At 44.8% G+C, this 21201-nt stretch overlaps 1 protein-coding gene across 1 annotated transcript in view; it reads right to left on the reverse strand.

The window, feature by feature from the left end:
* The window catches only part of Otoa (otoancorin), a 69293-nt gene extending 48399 nt beyond the window's left edge, over window positions 1-20894 (reverse strand). The window contains exons 1-9 of the mRNA XM_059251288.1: window positions 20804-20894; window positions 19878-19906; window positions 19755-19785; window positions 19610-19637; window positions 18099-18186; window positions 15504-15635; window positions 12627-12862; window positions 8269-8372; window positions 3890-3990 (exon numbers count right to left, since the gene is read on the reverse strand). Of these exons, the coding sequence (XP_059107271.1) occupies window positions 3890-3990; window positions 8269-8372; window positions 12627-12862; window positions 15504-15635; window positions 18099-18186; window positions 19610-19637; window positions 19755-19785; window positions 19878-19906; window positions 20804-20894 (840 nt within the window). The remainder of the gene's footprint in view (window positions 1-3889; window positions 3991-8268; window positions 8373-12626; window positions 12863-15503; window positions 15636-18098; window positions 18187-19609; window positions 19638-19754; window positions 19786-19877; window positions 19907-20803) is intronic.
* Window positions 20895-21201: the final 307 nt, after the last annotated feature.

The following is a 21201-nucleotide window of genomic DNA, read 5'->3' on the forward strand; positions in this document are numbered from 1 at the left end:
CTTTTTCTATTTTAATAAAAAGGAAAAAAGTTATAACTAATGTAAGAAAAACTATACACAAAAGTACAATAACTATATACCACATATACATGCAATAAATACCTAAACAATGTCTAGTCCATTTGTATTTGACAAATTCAGAGAAAATAATTCCATTATCTATCCTGTTTTGGTAAGTCCAAAATGTACCTGATTTACTTTCTATCCTAACTTATATTACTAACAGAACTATCTTATAACATCTTTCAAATTTATACACTTACACCTCTTTAGTGAGTTTCTTTTCTGAAATTCTTTTTTTAAGATTTATTTATTTATTTATTATGCATACAATGTTCTGCCTGCATGTATGTCTGCAGGTCAGAAGAGGGCGCCAGATCTCATTACAGATAGTTGTGAGCCACCATGTGGTTGCTGGGAATTGAACTCAGGACCTCTGGAAGAGCAGTCAGTGCTCTTAACCTCTGAGCCATCTCTCCAGCCCTTTTTTTTTTTTAAGATTTATTTATTTATTATGTATACAGTGTTCTTCCAGCATGCCAGGAAAAGGCGCCAGATCTCATTACAGATGGTTGTGAACCATGTGGTTGCTGGGAATTGAACTCAGGACCTCTGGAAGAACTGCCAGGGCTCTTAACCACTGAGCCATCTCTCCAACCCCTGAAATTCTTAACAAATAAAACTATAACTATAACTATCTAATCTTCAACTATAACTAACTAATCTTCAACTCTCTCAGAGATCCAATAAGGAAATAATATTACCAAATAAAAAATAAAAACAGGAAATGCATGCAAGCAGCTTCAAAAAAAAATGAAGTGAGTTGACAGAAACAGTCAGCTGTCTGGACAGTAGTCACCTGAGGTTTCTCCACAGTGTTGGAGCATCATCTTCAGTCTGTAGTCTATCTGACAGACTCATTTGTGAAGTAGGATGTACACAAGGTCAACAGTTCGACCTCACATTTGGTGAGAGTAGTCCATGTACCAGAAACACATGAATTCCACTAGTGTCATGTCATAATTCAGGATTTTAAATTCTGGAAATTGTTGATGGTTTTTGAATTCAGCTGTCCATTCTTCTTGGCTGTGTGTGTGTGTGCACAGCTTCATCTCAGCATCCCATTCTTCTCCACATCCCTCTATTAAATGCCAGTCTACCATTGAGAGGTGTGAGCTTAGTTACTCTTCAAGAATAACTGTTTCAATTTAAAGAAATGCTCAACATCCTTAGTCATCAAAGAAATGCAAATCAAAACAACTCTGAGATACCACCTTACACCTGTCAGAATGGCTATGATCAAAAACACTAATGACAGTCTATGTTTGAGAGGATGCAGAGCAAAGGGAACACTCCTCCACTGTTGGTGGGAATGCAAACTTGTACAACTACTGTGGAAATCAGGATGGTGGCTTCTCAGAAAATTGGGAATTGATCTACCTCAAAACCCAGCCATACCATTCTTGGGCATATACCCAAGGAATGCTCAATCATACCACAAGGACACATGCTCAACATTGTTCATAGCAGCATTGTTTGTAATAGTCAGAACCTGAAAACAACCTAGATGCCTGTCAACTGAAGAATGGATTAAGAAAATGCGGTACATATACACAATGGAGTACTATTCAGCTGAAGGTTTTTAAAGCTGATTGTTGTATGTGTGGTGCTAGACTTAATTGTGCTGAGTACAGACAATGCAACCCACAAATTTTCTGCTTTGAAGAGTAAAACTTATTTTTAAATGGGTGAACAAGCTAATAGATGGCCTGCGATGATAGACAGAGCATGTGTTCTCTTTGTAAGATATCAAATGTAGCATATAGATTACACGTAGTGCTAAGTGTATTGTTCAGACTCTATTCCTGCTCCGTTTGCCTACACGCCCAAGGGTATCACACTGACATCTTATGCTACAATAGGACTCATTATGGCTTTACCTCCTGCTTCAGACTTTGCATTCTGTGTGTTGATACACTCTAATTCTGTATTTTACAACGTGCTCAATGGACTGGGGGAAGAGCTCAGTGGATAAGGTCCAGACACGGGGGAAGGGTTCAGATCTCCAGAGCCCACATAGTCAGACAGACATGGCAGCCCCCTGTATCCCAGCACTTCAGAGGCACAGACAGGAGATCCCAGGGCCAAGCTGGTTAGCTATGCTAGCCAGAATGGTGAGCTCTGGGCTCTGCTAGAGAACCTGCCTCAAAACACCAAGTGGAGAGCAGGGGCCAAAGGGAAGGCTCAGCAGTTGAGAGCACTAGCTGTTCTTCTAGAGGACCCAGGTCCAATTTCCAGCACCCACATGGCAGTTCACAACCATCTGGAACTTCAGTTCCAGGGAATACAATGCTCTCTGCGGGCCTCCATGAGTGCCAGGCACTGTAAGTGGCACATAGAAATGCAGGCAAAACACTCAGACAAATAAAAATAACAAAGTAACACTTTTTTAAAAATTAACAAAGAGCAATCAAGGAAGAGGCACCTGATGTTGACTTTGGGCCTACACACCCTCCTGCACACATGTGCAAATATAGTTGCATACATGTGCACCCACACACTGGCACACAGGACAAATACACACACACACATACACACACATACACACACACACACACACACACACACACACACACACACACACACAAAACACCACATGGAAAAGAAGGTGCTCTTAATAATCCCTCCGTTGAGGAGTACCCCCTTTGACCAAATATAACCCCTCCCCGCTTCTATTTGTAGATCATGAGAAGTTGCTCATGGGTACCTGATCTTAGAAATACCCCAGGAGCTCAGATTTCTGAGAATTTAACTACAACAACTTCCCGAAAATCATTCAGCTTTGAGAGAGTAAGGGGGGAGAGGGGTGACAGGGTTACTTCAAAGACTGAAGTAAAACGGCAAAAATGTCTGAGGTGCTCCTAGCCTCCTAGGTAAGAGGAACCAGGGCTGGCAGAAATGACTTAGCAGGCAAAGGTGCTGGCCATTCAAGCTTCAGTTCAATCCCTTGAATCCACCGTGGGAGAAAAGAACCAAGTCCTAAACGCTGTCCTCTGGCCCTCAGACAGACGCCATGGCGTGTGCACACGGACACTCATACATGCACACCATGCGTACAATGATGCGAGAGGAACCGAGTCTTGCCTTGGGTTTTCTAACGATCATACACTGTTGGGCGGACTGCTTTTGGAAAAAGGCAGTCATTTCATGCAAGGTGAAAGACAAGGTCCATGTGCTTTTTGTTTTTGTTGTAATGGAGTCCAGCCCCCTGCTCTCTAGAAACCTCTGTTGGAACATTCTTCAGAGGCCTCATTTCAAAGTCACAGCGCCCAAGGGATCTTGATGTCATTGAGTCAACATCAGAAGGAAAGAGACAAATTGACTGGTGAGTTAAGTAACATGAGCCACAAACGTTTCTCCACTGTAAACCCCCGAGTTCAGATCCAATCATCGCTCTTGTTGAAGTAGCTATTAATAGAAGTCACTATTAATAGAAGTGGCCATTAATCCATGCTGCTCTGGCTTGAGCTCAGACTTCCATGGACTGGAAACTCAATAGCTATTGTCCTTGGCTTTTCTTGAGTACAAAAATCTCCTCACATGAGCCTTGGTTCCCAGCCAATGTTCCCTTCATATCATGTTGGCTATGTCAAAGCCCTCAGTTGTCCACAGTTCCTTTTCTTCTTAGCTCTTCTGTGCTAGAATACAACCCCACCACTGACCCCGAGGGCTCTGTTCCAAGAGTTTTGTTTAAAAGGTAAAGATAGTCTGGGCTGAGGCAGGTGTACGGTTCCCGGGACACCTGCTTAACAAATATTGGGAGTTTGGAGCGTGTTTCATTCGAGGTGTATTAGCAATAAGGACATAAAAATATACTTCTCCAACTTACTTCTACAGGACTGATGTTCATAATTTCTTCAAACGATAGGTGAACCATGTATCTGCCCAAAATCCATAATTTTTCTGCACTGACCCATGACACTGAGCCATCTACAAAGAGAGAGAAATAAATAATAGGTAAATAAACAAATAACAGCTTCTAAATAAAAAGGTGTCTCAGCTGGCTAAGTGCTTGCCATATAAGCATGAGATCCTGAGTTCGATTCCCCAGAACCCACATTTAAAAAGAAGAAGAAAAAGAAAAGAACAACAACCAGAACGAGACAGAAGCGAACCAAACAGAACAGAATAGAACCGAACCGAACACTGGCTCAGTTGCCTACACTTGCAATCCCAACACTAGAGAGGTAGGGATGGGAGGACTCCTGGAGACTGCTGGCCACCCAGCCTAGCCAAATCAGTGTGCTCCAGGTTCGAGAAGAGATTTTGTCTCAAAAATTAAGATGGAAGAGCTGTAGAGATAGCTCAACAATTAAGAGCCCTGAGTGCTCTTGTAGAAGACCCAAGTTCAGTTCCCAGTACCTGTGTGTGTGTGTGTGTGTGTGTGTGTGTGTGTGTGTGTGTGTGTGTGTGTGTGTGTGCTCGCGCTAAAGGACAACTTTAGGTGCCATTTCTCATGTACTACCAATTTCTTTTTGTTGTTGTTGTTGTTTGGGGGGTTGTTTGTTTGCTTGCTTGCTTTTTGAAATGAGGTCTCTCACTTGCCTCACTTACTCAGAACTCACTGAGTAAGCTGGACTGGCTGGCCAGAGAGCCCCATGGGTTCACCTGTCTCTCCCTCCCTGGCGTGGATACTATAAGCACACACCACCACATGGACTCTGGGGATCGAACTCAGGTCTTCACGCTTGCAAGACGAGCACTTTACCAACTGAGCCATCTCCTCAGCCCTTCGGCTTTGCTTTTGCTTTTGTTTTTCATTTAGGTGATAGTAGAGGTTGACTCCAAGGCTTCACACATGCCAGGCAAGGGCTCCACCACTAAGAAACTCTCCATTGTTTTCACTTAGTTACAAGGTCTTACTCAGTTGCCCAGGCTGGTCTTGAACTTGCTATCCTTCTGCCTTAGCCTCCCAAGTAGCTGGGATAGTAGGTTGTACTATCAAAACTAGCTTAAACCTTCCTTTATCTCCTTAGCTGGAAATAATCTCTTTCTCTTTGCAATTCCCAGAGGAGTCTCTGTGTCACTGTGTTCTGGCATTTGAAATGCCCCATCTGTGACATATCAATGGAACTTTAAGAACAATCAAACCAGGACCCAATGTCAGATTTCAATGAGCTGGAACTGGCTGAGGTTGCCCCACCCCCAGGCTTTTGGTACAGATGTTACACAGCATTGTATTGGTGGCATTTAAAGAAAAGAAAGAAGTAAGAGCATATAAATCTGTCACCAAGAGCTGTTTGGGGGAGATGTGGACACTGGCAAGGTCTAAACGAGATAGACAAGTCAGCTTTTTCATGGGCTGATTCACCAAATACTGTTAACTCCTTAAGCTAGGGAATCAGAGGTTTGGGAGTTGAGCCCTGGGGAGAAGACTGAGCTGGTAATGTGCCTGCCTCAGAAACACAAGGACCTGAGTCTGCATCCCTAGCATCCATAGAAGCACACATTTGTAACCCCAGCACTCCAGTGGTGGCAGTGAGGATTTAAGTGGATCCCCAGTTCTCAATGGCTGTCTAGTCTAGCCAATCAGTGAGCTCCAGGTTCAAGGAGAGACCCTGTCTCAAAATAATAAAGTAGAAAGTGGTTGAGGAAGACATCTGATGTCTAACTACCTCTAGCCAGCATACATACATACATACATACACACACACGCACACACACACACACACACACACACACACACGCACTCACATTACACTTCATTCATTCATTCATTACACTTGAGTGACCTCCTCAATGTTGTATAGTGTGAGGCTCAGGTTCCTGGAGGCCATGACTAGAGGGAATTCACCCATGTATTTAAGACATTTATTGTATGCTGTTTAAAGTTACTCCCACAAAAGTCTCAGAGATTAATTCCAGGAAAAGACTAGATGGCATATCCGTGCTCCAGCCCTGTTGGCTTCTTCTCTGTCTTCCCAACACACTGAGTTCATTCTCACTCCAAAACCTTTGTATGTGTCTGCTGTCCCTCACCCTTGGGTGTCTTCCCTCCCTGTGCCTCACATGACAGAGTCAGTCTCCTCATCTTGGACTTAATCCAGACGGCATCCATTGGAAAGGTCTTCCCTGATTTCTTAGTTCAGGGATTGACCAACCCTAGGACAAACTCAGGCCACCATCTGTTTTTATATAGTCTGAAAACCAAGAACAGTCTTTATATGATAGAAAAGAAAATGAAAAAGCACTAATGTTTGGTAACACATGAACATTATATTAGTTCAAATACCAATGTCCGTACAGAGTTTTACTGGGATTCGGGCCCCCTCATTCATCAATCATCTGTGACTGCCTTCAAGGTGCGATGTCTGACTGCATGCTCAAATGGTTAAAATATTTTACTAATTTTTGGCGGGGATATGTGTGTATGGTGTACCTGTGTGTATGAGTGTGGATGCATGTGTGTACACATGTGCATGTGAAGGCCAGAGGCTGAATGTAGGTGTCTTCCTTGATCACTCTCTACCTTAGATTTTTTAGTCAGGGTCTCTCACTTGAACCCAGAACTCACCAATTTGGCTAGTCTAGCTCACCAGCTTCCCCAAGGATGCCCTGTCTCCACCTCCTACTGGCTGTGATGACAAACAGGCTGCCACGCTCACCTGGCATTTACCTGGGTGCTTTACCACCTGAGCCGTCTCCCCAGCCCTATTTCCTTATCTTTTAAAGCATTGTAGAAAGGTCTGTGCCAGGTCTGTTGTAGTCTAAATCAGTCAGTCATCCGCCCAATGGCATTCATTCACTTTATCTTCTTCGTAACAGCTACCAGTATCTCAGGACCTCTCTCTTCTCTCTTTCTGCCCTTCCCTCCGTTTCTTCTCTTCTTCTCTCATTTCTTTTCTTTCTCTCTCCCTCTCTTCTCTCACTCTCTGCAGGGACATCAAGCATAATGCCCCTAGAACCATAAGCCTAGGACCCCCTGTAGGTACCCAAATCCTTAACTGTTCTAGTCCCTTATATAAATACAATCAACACATATGCCCACCTACACTTTAAGTCATCTCTAGATGATTTATAATGCTGAACACAATGAGCATGTTATGCTAATAGTTTTATATTGTTGGGGGAGCAACGACAAGTGTAAAGTCTGCTCGTGTTCAACACAGACACCGCTGGTTACACATTAGTAAAGTGCTTGTGAAGCAAACAAGAAGACCTGAGTTCAATACTCAGAACCCATTCCAAAAATAAAACCTGGCAAGGCGTGGTAGCACATGCCTTTAATCCCAGCACTGGGGAGGTAGAGAAATATAGATCTCCATGACTTTGGGGCCAGCCTGGTCTGCATAGTGAGTTCCAGGCCAGTCAAGACCCTGTCTCAAAACAAACAACTAAAACAACAACGACAAAAAGCCTGCTGTGGTAGCACAGGCTTGGAATTCTAGCGTGGAGAAGTAGAGTCAGACAGACCCCTGGGGTTGCTGGCCAGCTAGCCCACCTAGCCAGCAAGCCCCAGGTCTCGGTGAGAAAGCCTGTCATCATTGTTCTTTGTTCTTTTTCTTTTTCTGTTTTTTTGGTTTGGTTTTGTTTTGCGACAGGGTTTCTCTGTGTAACAGCCTTGGCTGTCCTGGAACTCACTTTATAAACCAGGCTGGCCTTGAACCCACAGAGATCCACCTGCCTCTGCCTCCCAAGGGCTGGGGTTAAAGGCATGCACCACCATGCCTGGCTAATGAACACATTTTACACACAGGTTTTAAACTTGTAATCCCACTCTAAAGGCTGTCATCAAATGTAAGATGTCACCACAAAACAAGGACACGAGGTTACTTGTAAGACAGATACATCCTTATCTCAGAAACTTCAGTGTTTGAACAGCAGGCTGATGCCATGGAATGTGGTTCTACTCTACAAGCTACGTGACATAGGTTCTAGAATTGTGGCAGGGGAGATGGGATAAAAAAAAATCACAAAAACAAGGGACTGGAGAGATGGCTCAGTGGTTAAGAGCACTGAGTGCTCTTCCAGAGGACCCAGGTTCAGTTCCCAGCACCCACATGGCAGCTCACAACTGTCTATAATTCCAAGATCTGACACCCTCATACAGACATACATGCAGGCAAAACATCAATGTACATAAAATAAAAATAAATTTAAAAAATTTAAATCACAAAAGCAATGAAATCCACCCTGATTTTAGAGGTTGAAGCACCTGTCTGGAAGGTGGGGTTCCCCTAGAAGGCACTCCACCTAACCCTCACTCACCAGTGATGTTGAAGGGTGTCCTCAGGATCCCGGTCATCCAGGAGTAGAGAGCTCTCTGGGTGTGAGCTGAGGTTTGGTCATAGAGGTCTTTGAACACTGCAGATCTAAGACACAGGGGCACAGGTGCCCATTAACAACACACAGGAGGGTGCCCACCCTGAAGGAGCCAGGAGAGCACTGTGCCCAGGGCTGCCACGCTGAAACCCTCCACACCTTTGCTGTGTTGACTGTTTTCCTCATTTTCTCTCTTCCCTTTCACAGCTAAACACCTTGCAAAGATCAGCCTGTGCACCCTGTCTCTGTTCTCTTAGCTCCTAATTCCTTTGATGTGCAATAGCTTTTTTTTTTTTTTTGAGATAACTTATGTAGTTGGAATTTTCTTTGGGCCACCAACCAGCTCCCAAATAAAGACACAGAGATGTATTATTAATTATGAATGCTCGGCCTTAGCTTAGGCTTGTCCCACTAGCTCTTTTAACTTAATTTAACCTATTTCTATTCATCTATGTTTTGCCTCAGGGCTTTTTACCTTTCTTTCATTCTGTATGTCCTACTTTCTTGCTTCCTCTGTGTCTATATGGCTGGCCCCTGGCATCTCCCTGTCAACTCCTTTTCTTTCTTCTTTGAAACTAAATTCCTCCTCCTACTTACTCGCCCTTCCTGGAAGTTCCACCTATACCTTGTTCCTCGCAATGGCCATTCAGCTCTTTATTAGAGCAATCAGGTGCCTTAGGCAGGCAAGGTAAAACAGCAACACATCTTTACATAATTAAAAATATGCAGCACATCTTCACACAGTTTTATAAATGCAAAATATTCCACAACAAACTTACATGCCCTATAATTCACTTATTTAAAGTATATAATTCACCAGCACTCTCAAAAGCAGAATCAGTTCAAGGCCAGCCTTGGATATACAGCAAATTTGAGGCCAGCCTGCATAAGACCATGTCTCAAGAAAATGAAATCATGATATTTTTCAATAAAATAGATGGAACTAGAAAATATTGTATTATGTAAGGTAAATCAGGCTCCAAACACAGCATAAACAGACCTCAGCTTCTGATTTTTACACATGTATTGTGTGAGAATGGGTGTGTGATGGGTATTCTTGGTTGTCAACTTGATTACATCTGATTCACTAAAACCCATCATCCACATTTCCAGCAGCTTACAAAGAAACTCCACCTTAGCTGTCACCCTTCAACCCCTAGCTCCCCAGATCCAGAAAACACTAATCCACTTCCTCTCTATGGATTTGTCTGTTCTGGATACTGCATATAAATGGAGTCACGCCATTCATCATTCCTGTGTCTTGCTTCTTACACATGCATGATGTTTTCAAGGCTGATACATGTTGGAGTATGCATCAGGCCTTCTGTAAAACTAAAGAATTTTCAAAGCAGGAAAAACAGGGAGAAAGGCCTCGTTCAGGGAGAGGTCATGTACAATGGCAAGAAGCACCACCTCCTTCAGGTCATAGAGTCCAAGGTCATACAAAATCAGACTGCAGTGGCTTAGAAAGTGACAAGGCCACTTCACACCAGCAGGAGATTATTTGTCAAAACACCAGATATTGACAAGAATTAAAGGCAATTAGAGAAATCAGAGATGAGCTGTGGTGATGGTGGGAATACACAGTGGGACAGCTGCTGTGGAGACAGTTGGTGGTTCCTTAGGAGGCTAAACAGGAAGATTGTGTGTGTGTGTGTGTGTGTGTGTGTGTGTGTGTGTGTGTGTGCTAGGCTCACTGATAGAGCATGTGCATCATATGTGTGAGGCCTCAGGTTCAATTCCAAGCACCAACAAAGAAAGAAACAAAACAAAAGGTGAGAACAATTTAAATGTCCGTTGATAACTGGACAACCAAAATGTAGACCACTTAGATAATGTAATATTATTTACTCATAAAAAGAAATGTATAATTACACTGTGGAGCACTTCACCAGCAGTGATCCCACAGTGTTCCAGCATCATCAGCTGTCTCCAACACCTATGTCAGGACCCTGAAGGAAGAACACCGCCAAGACTTCTGCTATTCCACAGTTGTGTTCTGGTGTGTGTCTGTGTGTGTGTGTGTGTGTGTGTGTGTGTGTGTGTGTGTGTGTGTTTCCATTTTCTTTTTTTGTTATAAACACCATAGCAAATTTTAAAAATCTATTTAAACAAAATATTGTAGTTCTTGTTTTTCTGAATGTACTTAACACACTTTGCACTACGCTTCTCCTCTGGAGACCAGCAGTGGGACTCGGTCCTGAGGTGCCTTCCAGCAGGAGGTGGCCAGGACCCTTCCCTGGGAGGAGGAGCTCTCAGGTGCCCTGCAGAACTAGAAGTTGCCCTGTTGAAGCAGGAGAGCAGGGCACAGGGCAGACTCAGTGAGCAGCTGTGTTGTGGCACTCCCACAATGCCTGCTCTCACAGGATCTGGATGGCTCCAGGTGCAAGTCGCATTTTGGCTGCAGAGTGGGCTGCAACACCTCAGCCATCTGTGCTGCAGCTGTGTGGTCGCTCCACAGGCACCAGCCGGACGTACTGAACCTGAATGTCACTGCCCTGGAGAAGCGACTCATCTACTTCCATAGCAGCAGGGTCTGAAGAGACCACGGACAGGAGCTGAGCACCCTCCAGTACACTTCCACATTAGTGCATCATTGAAGGAAGTCAAGACAGGAACTCACACAGGGCTGGAACCGGGAGTCAGAAGCTGATGCAGAGGCCATGGAGGGGTGCTGCTTACTGGCTTGCTTCCTCTGGCTTGCTCTTGTTTCAATTTTTTATTTTATTTTGTGTGTATTTGTATGTGTGCCTGCTTATCTGCATGTGTACAGTAGCAGCAGAGGCCAGAAGAGGGCTTCTGATCCCCTGGAACTGGAGTTATAGGTGGCTGTGAGATGCAAAACGCTGAGAACCAAAACCAGGTCTTCTGCAAGAACAGCAAGTGCTCTTAAGCACCAGGCCCTTTCTCCAGCACCTTGTTTTGTTTTTTAAGAGCAAGGATAGTTGAAAAAGCAGGGACAATTGAAAGACACACACATACATACATACACAAATGCAATACATACATAAACACATGCATATGCATACAAAGTGGTAAGCATCATTTAAGGGAAAACTTTCCCACTGCAAAAATGCTGTTTACCATTCCCTATGGAATGCTACTGCCCTAGGGCGAGTTCTTTAGTCTCTCTGCCCTTCAATTTCCTCATCCACAAAGAAAAGAAACAGGAGGGCAGGATAGAGTGAGAAGTGAAGAGAAGACCTGGGCAAATCCCCTGGGGTCACCTCAGGGTCAGGAGGTGGAGCCCTCATGAATGGGATTCATGCCCTTGTCTAAGAGACTCCAGAGGGCTCTACGGCCCTTCTGCCAGCAGAGGACATGGCAAGCAGATACTCCTGTGAACCAGAAAGTAGAAAGACGCCAAATCTGCCATGCCTTGACCTTGACCATCTCAGCCACCAGAGATAAATGTCTGTTGTCCAAGGTGCCCAGCCTACAGCTGACTAAGATACTCAGGAGAGCAGTGTAGGGAGTTAGGATTTAGTGGCACTGCTTTTTAGTGTATTTTAAGACTATTTTTTTACTTAAAACAAAAATAATGATTTTCCATTTATGGAAATGAAGTTAAATCTACTTTAACTTTTTTTCTTTTCCATTTATCTGCATGTAGTGCACATGTCTGTTGCATGTGTGTGGGTACACATGTGTGCCTGTGACTATGGAGGCTAATGTCGACGTTGGGAATCTTCATTGCTTGCTTTTCCACCTTATTTGTTGAGGCAGAGTCTCTCAGTCAAGCCCAGAGCTCATCAATATGGCTAGTTTCCCTAGTTAGCTTGCTCTGGGGGAATCCCCTGTCTTTGCCTTCCCAGGCTGGAATTAGAGGCAGGCTGCCACATCCACCTGCCATTTACATGGACTCTGGTTATGCAGACTCTGATCTTCATGATTACACGGTCAATGCTCTACCACTGAGCCATTCCCAGGCCCTAAAACAAATGGGTTTTTTGTTTGTTTGTTTGTTTGTTGTTTTGTTGTTTGTTTGTTTTGTTTTGTTTTTGTTTTTTGTTTTTTGGGGTTTTTTTTTTTAGCGGAAAGGATGAAGGTTTATAAAGAAAACCATGGAACAAATCACAGGGCAGGTGGTAGCTAGATGTGACAAGAACTAGGAGAATAGTTCCCAGACACTACAATTGAGAGAGAAGATAGTGTTAATAAAAGCACCGCTCAGCTCTGCTTCTGAAGACGCATGTCTACCTGTGCCCACCATCTTTCTCCCTTGCTGGGTATTAACTGCCTTGAATCACCACAGCAGCCCCTGAGCAGCACACGGAACTGAGAATTCAGAGCAAAAGACTTACAGGTTCTTAAAGGCATCCTCGTGCAGATCCTGGGGTAACCTCTCTGTGATATCCGGCTGCAGAAAGCTGCCCGAGGACCCTCTGAGCACCCTGCCCAGGACCTCCACACACTCCAAGGGGTTCAGCACCTGGAAACAGCGCTCCAGCGTAACGACAAACAGGCTGCGGTTCACACCAGGGCTCTGAAGGGCCTCTTCCCAAATGTCTCCCAAGTGGATGACAGTGTCCTTCAGGTCCTAAAGGAAGGAGAGAAGTTAGAGTCACTTCAGCCTTGTGGCCAAAGGACACAAGAAGACAGCTTGAAGGAGGACATGTTTAGTTGGCCAGAACACGATGGGGGTGGGGTCTTGTAGATGGGGTTGTTCCCCACACTGCTGACAGGGAACAAGGAAATGGAGGGACCATTCATAATCTTCTAAACCCGCCCCCCATGACCTACTTCCTGCAATTAGGCTCCATCTCCTGAAGTTTCCACCACATCTCCCAAAATAGTCCCATCAGCTGGGGACCATGAGCTTATGGGGTATATTCCATATTCAAACCATTATTGTACCAGGAGAGCTGCCTCTTGACCGGACAGCGCTGGAAGAGACTCACATGCTGCAGCACGGAGAAATTCACATCATGGTGCTATGTGAAAACGTCTAGATCTTTCCATCACCTTTGGATCAAAGGCAAGGCTTTCACCTGCTCTTCCCATTCTCTGGGTGGACAGCAAGAATGTCACATCTTCACTTTCATTAGCATAGAACTGACATGTGGTGCTTCCTCTGGGGGTGACCAGAGGTACCAGGCTCCACAGGGGGGAGCAGGATCTTTGTCACAGCAGGAATCATTTGCATTTTCACAATGGATTGCAGCTACTGCAGACATCTTGAGATCTTTAGGGACAACACTTGTTGAGAGTTCCTGAAGTCGCTAGACTTGCTGCTGAGTTCTATTCCTTGGTGTGTTAAAGAAACACACAATTTACCTCTGTGTTTGTACTGGGCCTTTCCATGAGTGTTCTCCAAGATAATTGGCTTCCTTTCAATCTTCTGTATTTTGTTACACAGATTTTTAAAACATCACTCTGAAATAGGCCCATGGCTTCCCCAGGCAGGAACCCATTTTCCAACCTCAGATTCAATCTTTCTAAGATGAGTCACTAGAGGTTACTCTCCAAGACTCCATTTCCTCACCTGAACATTAAAATGCAAGATTATTTCTTATTTTTTATTTTGATTGCAGGGGCTACGCATGGAATTCAGGGCGTTGTTCATCCTGGGCCAGCACTCTGACCACTACGCTAACCCTTCAGCCCTTTTTCATGTGTGTGCATTCCTGCATGTGTGTGCATTCCTGCATGTGTGTCCATTCCTGCATGTGTGTGCATTCCTGCACCGGTGTGAGTACAGACAGAGCTTAACTCTGCAGTCCAGTCTGGACTGAAACTTGCTATGCAGCCCAGAACGATGTCAAAATCTCTTCCTGCCTCAGCTTCCCGAGCTCCAGGGTTTCAGGCATGCGCTAGCAAGCCTGCCTTTAAATGGTAACACTCTTCTTCACCTTCTTTAACGTTATGGAGGAGATTAAATTAATCCATGCAAATTAAACCCTTAAAACAATGACAGATGGCTATCTGTCCCATGAGCCAGAACTGACCCACCTCGTGTGTGTGTGTGTGTGTGTGTGTGTGTGTGTGTGTGTGTGTGTGGTGTGAATAAAATTTTATTGGCATATACCCATACCTAATAGCAGAGTTGATTAATTTTGACTAGAGGTGTGTTCTCTATAAACACTACATTTTTACTCACTGGTCCCTTGCTTGTCATTCCCTTTAAAAAACACCTCATACATAGAAAAGCCTCAATAAACATTAAACAACATAATTTTTAATAGATTTTTGGATGGAATCACTTTTAAAAGCTAAAGTTCATTTAAAAATGAAATCTATCTATACCAAACTAGTGGCTTTTATGTTTTAATAAGTAATTTAACGTAAGAACAGATTAGGAGTTAGGGAAACAGCTTGCTCAGCACTCATGAGTCCCTAGGTTTGATCACTGACATTACCAAAATAATTCAATAGAAAGTATAGAATCATTAAAATGTTTAAATCCGCTTTTAAAAACCTAATAAGAATCTTAACATTTTAGAGCTGAGAGATGGCTCATCAGTGAAGAGTGTGTGCTGCTCTTGCAGAGGACCTCATTTCAATTCCCAGGACCCACGCAGGGCAGCTCACATCTCCCAGAACCTCCAGGGGACCCAGCACTCTCTTCTGACCTCCACAGGCACCAGACATGCGCATGATGCACAGACATACATACACGCAGACAAAACTCTCATACACATTAAAATAAAAATAATCTTTTTTAAAAAGAAGAATCTTTCCACCCTGAGTCCACATGGGGAAACTGAGGCTAGGCAAGGCTTTGACTCCATTTTGGAGCAGGGATCCATACCCAGCTCTCTCCGATAAATGGACACTAGCCCTCAGCTTTGGAGCCCCGGGGCATTCTGGGCTTTGGGGATCTTGCTCTCTGTGCTGTTTCTGTTATTAATCTTGTTTCATGGTCATTGTTAGTTGTTGCCTGTCTTCATCCAGCAGTGTGACCTTAGGGACAGGGCCAGTCCTTTCTGCACCCACTGCACACAGCAATCACCCTCACACACTTACCAACTCAAACCATTAGAAGACCCTCAGTACACTCAGTGCCCATAAGAGTAGAAAAATGTAACTCGGAGAAACTGGAGAAGAAAAGCCAGGCCCTAGAGTCCCAAGTTGGGGAGGCAGTGACAAGAGAAAGGAGTCAAGAGTGGCCAAGGCCTGGGTGGGCCCAGCAAATACCAACTGCCCCAGCTCCTCCTCAGGAGATGCCAAGCGCGCCTCACCAGGTGGTCCCACTTGTCTTCCAAAAGGCATTTCATGGCGGTACAGAACTGCTGGGCATCAGTGTCCCTCAGGTCCTCCAGCAGCTTCTGGGGCTGGTACAAATACTGCTCCAGGTGGGCTTCCATGACTGCCTGGGCATGGGAGATTCAGTCAGTGAACAGAAGACCAGACAGTGGGTCAGCACCATGGCCAGCAGCTCAGTGGGTCCCCTGACTCCCTGCAGAGTCCCCCACCTGGCAGCAGCCTGTCTGGGGGTGGGGGGGGAGTGTTAGTGGTTGCAAACACTCTAAAGTTGGGGGATTCCTTACAAAATCCAGATTTCCCCATTCAGGGAACAGCCTGATTTCCCTATTCTGTAACCTGCCTGGTCCTTGTCCGAGGCAGTGGGCCTCTGTGGAGATGCTGAGTGTCCCTGTTTCCTACCACTCAAACCCTACACTGAGCAAGGAGAAACCCCAGGCAGAACGAATCAACGTGTCTGTAGCGCCTTCTCAGGCCACCAGCCTCCCCTGAAAACCTCCCCTCTGCTATTTGCGGACTCCTTTTCTGTTTTTATTCAGGAGCTTTTGGACTTGCTGCTGCTGTTCACTTTGGGGAATGGGAGTCTCACTATGTAGTCCAGGCTGGCCCTAAATCCACACACTCCTCTTGTCTTAACTTCCCAGATGCTGAGGTTACAGTTGTATGCCCAGCCTCGGCTTCTTAATACCCCTTACACAAATATTCTCTGGAAAGGCAGTGTGAACTAATGCTTATAGGCAAACACTGGGTATAAAAGACAGATAACTTGTATGCCATCTGTTTACACTTACCTGTACTTCAATTTAATTAAATAGTGTATGTTTGTGTGTTGTGCTTTCTCATGTAGCCCAGGCTGGGTTCAAACTCACTGTGCAGCCAGGGATGGTTTTGAACATGTGATTCTTCTACCTCCATCCCTCTAGTGCTAGTATTGTGGATATGTGTCAACCATGACCATTTGCTGCAGTGTTGGTGATCCAGCCCAGGGCTTTATGCATGCTGGGCAAGCACTCTGCCAAATGAACTACACCTCTAGTCCCTGGGCATCCTATATTTCGTATTTGCTAAGTTGGCAACCCTACATCTGGGCCTCAGAATTCATATCTGGAAAACAGAGACCATAATAGTGCTCACCGTGTAGGGCGCTGTGAGAATTAAATGTCTACCGCAGTCTCCGTGGTGCCTAGCTCAGAAGTGCTCAGTAGTGTCCACCATTTTTCTCCACTTACGGTGAGTTTTTATTTACTGGGTGTCTGTCTCTACCTCAGAACAGTGGGAGTAATGTGTAGTTCTCCACCTCATTCTTGGTGTCTTCGAGGACTGTGCCAACCTGCCAAGTGAATGAAGATGCGCGTGCAGCAGTATACACCTACCAGTATGGGAAACCTTACTGTCAGAGAGGAAGGGGTTACTCGTTACTGCTAATTACGTTGCCAGGAGTGATGGAGGCAGATGCCATGTGGGCTCAACAGCCCCTCCATCTGGAGGAGCAAATAGTGAGCAGGCAACCCCCTCTGGGTGCAGATCTGGTGTGAGTGTCTGTTGATATTTGTTTTATGAAAACGTAAGTTAAAACTGGAAATAACAAAAAACTGTGCTGCTCCTTAATTCATCAGGCTATGGCGTGACTTCCTTACTAAACAGAATAGTGGTGTGTTAGCACTGAACACATCCTCAGGTCCAGATGCGGTTCTCAAGGTATCACCCTGAGCGACCAGCCATGCCGAGACATCCCAGTCATCACACCTCCTCTGTGCCCTACTGCTGCCCTAACTAGATGTCCACTGCTGTCACCAATGTTGGGTGTGGTTTCTCACCCAAGGCTCAAGCATCAGAAGTTAGTGCCTATGAAGGTGACATTAAGAGGTGAGGCCACCTCTAAGAAGTGGACCCTGGTGTGAGGGCATAGGGATGCTGCCCTTGGAAGGAACTGAGATTGTTCCCGTGAGATACTGGTGAGCTTGACCATGAATCCTGCCCCAGATTCCTCTCCCCCACATTCGATCCATCTTTCCCTCCCATAGGTGTGCCCACCATTGTAATGCATCTACCAAGTTTATACATTCTACTATGCCTTTAAGGAGCCAGCACTATACTGATGGATGGTCAGCCTCTAAAACTATGAAGTAGATTAAACTCTTTTTTTAAAAAGACTTATTCATGGATGTGTGTATATGTATCTGTGTGAGCATATGTGCGCATGTGTATAGAGGTGCCCACAGAGGCCTGAGGAGGACATCAGATCCCTTGGATGTGGAGTTGCAGGTATCTGTGAGCCACCAACATGGGTGCTGGGATCCGAACTCTTTGACTGAGTTCCTCATGAATGAGCAGCAAGCACTCTTAACCACTGATCCATCCCTTCATCCTACAACTCTTTCCTGTCTTGGGATTTTTTTACAGTAATAGAAGTACCTGGTCTTGGATACTGTGGTCCAGTAATAGAAAAGCATCTAATACATCTCTGCTGTTCTTTTATCAGGAAATCCCCTCCAGTTTCCACTCAGTGCACAACTGGTTTGCACTAAGGTGTGACCAGTAGTAGAATTTAGGAACACGTCTCACATACACACCTGCAGGCTGGCGATGGTAAAGGCCACATTCCGTGAGTTCAGATAGGCAAGAACTCTGTGGGACAGGTCTGCAGTCCACACATGGGAGCTTCAAGCAAAGATAGATGGGAGAAAGTCAATGCAAACATTCCTGTACTGGCTGTGTGCCCTGAGGCTCAGAGAGAAGGTGGAAATGGATCAGGGATGCCAGGAACTCCATGTTGAGAAGTAAGAGATGCCTTCACCTGGCACAGTGGCAGGAGGTGTGTCCATGAGTGTGCGTACAGGTGTGTATGTATATATATTCAGGTGTGTATATGTATGTGTGTGTGTATACAAGTGTGTATGTATACAGGTCTGTTTGTATACAGGTGTATGTGTATATGTGTGTGTGTACAGGTGTGTGTGTTTGTATACAGGTGTATGTGTGTATGTGTGTTTGTATACAGGTGTATTGTATGTGTGTATACAGGTATATTGTATGTGTGTGTATACAGGTGTGTATGTGTGTGTATACAGGTGTATGTGTATATATGTGTATAAAGGTATATGTGTCTATGTGTATATACAGATGTGTATGTATGTTTGCGTGTGTGTAGATGCCTGAAGACAACCTCAAGTATCATTGAGACAGGGTCTTTCATTGGCCAGGAGTTCACTGATTCAGCTAGACCAGATGACCAGTAGATCCTAAGAACTTCCTGTCTGTACTGCCCCAGCACTGGGATTCCAAGCATGTGCCACCATGCCCAAAACTTTTATGCAGATTCTGGGGGTCACACTCAGGTCCTCATGCGTGTGAGGCAGGCACTTTACTGACTGTGCCGTCTCCCCAGCCACTACAAACAGCTTTCTTCTGATCTCTTTTTTGTTATAGATAAGTAGATGGATGGATGAACACATAAGTAAATAAATAAAATTGCAGCCTGAAAGAATATATCTAAAAGCACCATTGCAGTTCTCATGGGGAGAGGGATGTTTACAGGGGCCTTTCATCTTAATGTCACTGGCTGTCCCTGCCAGGGGCCTGAGGCCCCCATTTCCTCTTCTTTATGGAATGCGTATTAAGATTTAATGTTGACAGCTTTCTTTCTACAATGCTGCCACACCACCCCATCTCTCCAGCCTCTTGCACAGGCCTGCGCATCACAGAGCAGAGCAGTGGTGGTCACACTCCAGTTCTGCCACTCCCCAGCTGTGTGGCCCCCACTCACCTTCCCCAAGCCTTGGTTTCATTATTCTGTCCAAAGGGATAGCAACCGGCCCCAGGCTGAGGGGTAGAGTAAACACAGATGCCCTTCTCTTCACCAAGCCCTGGGAATAAGTGCCTCCTCAGAAGCACTCCAGGCATCGTAGTCTTAAGCTACAGTGATGGAGGGATAGTGTTTGGAGAACAAGTGTGTCACTGAAACACTAAACATTGGTTGATGCTCTTTGCAATGAGCATCTACTACTTTTCTCAAGTAAGAAATTCCATGTTAGAGTTATTAGGAAGAAATCCCATCCCTTCCAAGCCCTCAGAGACAGATTACCTTCCGAACTGTATGAGATCCAGAAACGCTACAGCAGGGAACAAAATGAAAAGACAGCTTTAAACAGAATGGTTCCACAGACACCACATCCATATTCTGTTTGAAGATCTCAGAAGGTACACATGGGACAGACTGGGGACATTACCATTCAGATAGCTTCCCTCTATTATTTCTTCCTAAAAGGCAAAGAGATAAAATCAAGTATAACATTGAAATTTGGCAGCGCCAGTAGAGGGGATTTTGATTAAAATAAAAACGGAACACTCACCGCCATTTTCTGTAACAATGGGTGTAAATCTGTAAGAAAGTCATTGGATATGTGAGGAGAACTGCACTGTGTGACCTTCATAAAGGCAAATGTAGCTACCACGGGAGCCCAACAAAAGCCACTCAGGCTTTCCCTGAGTTGTAATCATTACAATAACTATGCCCAGTGTGAGAAAAATTTGGTTCCCAGCCCCCACTGAGAACCTTTACACACTGTCACTGGGAGTGTCAGTTTGTCCAGCCACTGTGGCAATCGGGGAAGAGGCGTCCCACAAACATAAGGAGAACTACTGTCTGATCCATTCTGTGTCACACAAAGGCATCTAAGGTGCATAGCACAGAGATACCCACCCATCTGTGCTCAGTGTGGCAATATTCATAATTACCAGGATATGGAGCCAGTCTGGAAACCCATCAACAAGATCCTGGTGAAAAAAAGTGTGATCTATACACACAGGGGAGTATTATTCTAGCATAAAGAAGAATGGAACTATGTCATCTGCAGGAGAAACGTTGGAACTGGAGATCATCCTGTCAATCAAAACAAGCCAGACTCAGAAAGACAGGTGCTACATGCTTCCCTCATGTGTGGGATCTAGTGAACCCCTGGGGAATGGAGGAAAGAGAGGGTGCTGGTGGTGAAGTCCACCAAAGTACATTGTGTGCATGTGTGACAATGTTATAATCAACCTATTATAATATGCACTAAAAAAAACCTTGTATAATAACCCTAAAAGGCCAACACTTACCCACAGACACACATATGCGCTCTCTCTCTCTCTCTCTCTCTCTCTCTCTCTCTCTCTCTCTCTCTCTGACACACACAGACACTCACCTGAATGCATCATGAACCTAAACTGATATATCCAGCTACATCCCCTAAAATGTGTGGAAGCTGCAAAAGGTGTTTTTCTCCTCAGGACTTACCCTGCCTGGAGCTTGGGTCTCCCTGGCATGCACCTCCATGGCTCAGAAAGAGGGCCAGGAGAAGGGAGAACATCCTAGGTCCCTGAGACATTCTCCTGCAGTTAAGTCAAGAACAGAAATGATTCAGGTTTATTTTTCCTTTAAAACATGCATTTAAGAATATTCAGGAACAAAAGGAACATATAGACCCCCAACTCTTCAAAAATATTTTAAATAATTTAATGAGTCCAGTGTATGTCTAAGACACACTCTTCATTCTCCCAGTGACCTCAACAGCCCATCTCTATTCTTGCCACCATCCTGTTCCACTGCACCCACAAGAGAGGAGTGCTTCAAAGCGCTCACTCCGTTACCTCTCACATGAGCTCTGGATCCAGAACATAAGAAATCTCACAATC

The sequence above is a fragment of the Peromyscus eremicus genome, chromosome 1 (genome assembly GCF_949786415.1).
Source record: "Peromyscus eremicus chromosome 1, PerEre_H2_v1, whole genome shotgun sequence".
NCBI lineage: Eukaryota > Metazoa > Chordata > Mammalia > Rodentia > Cricetidae > Peromyscus > Peromyscus eremicus.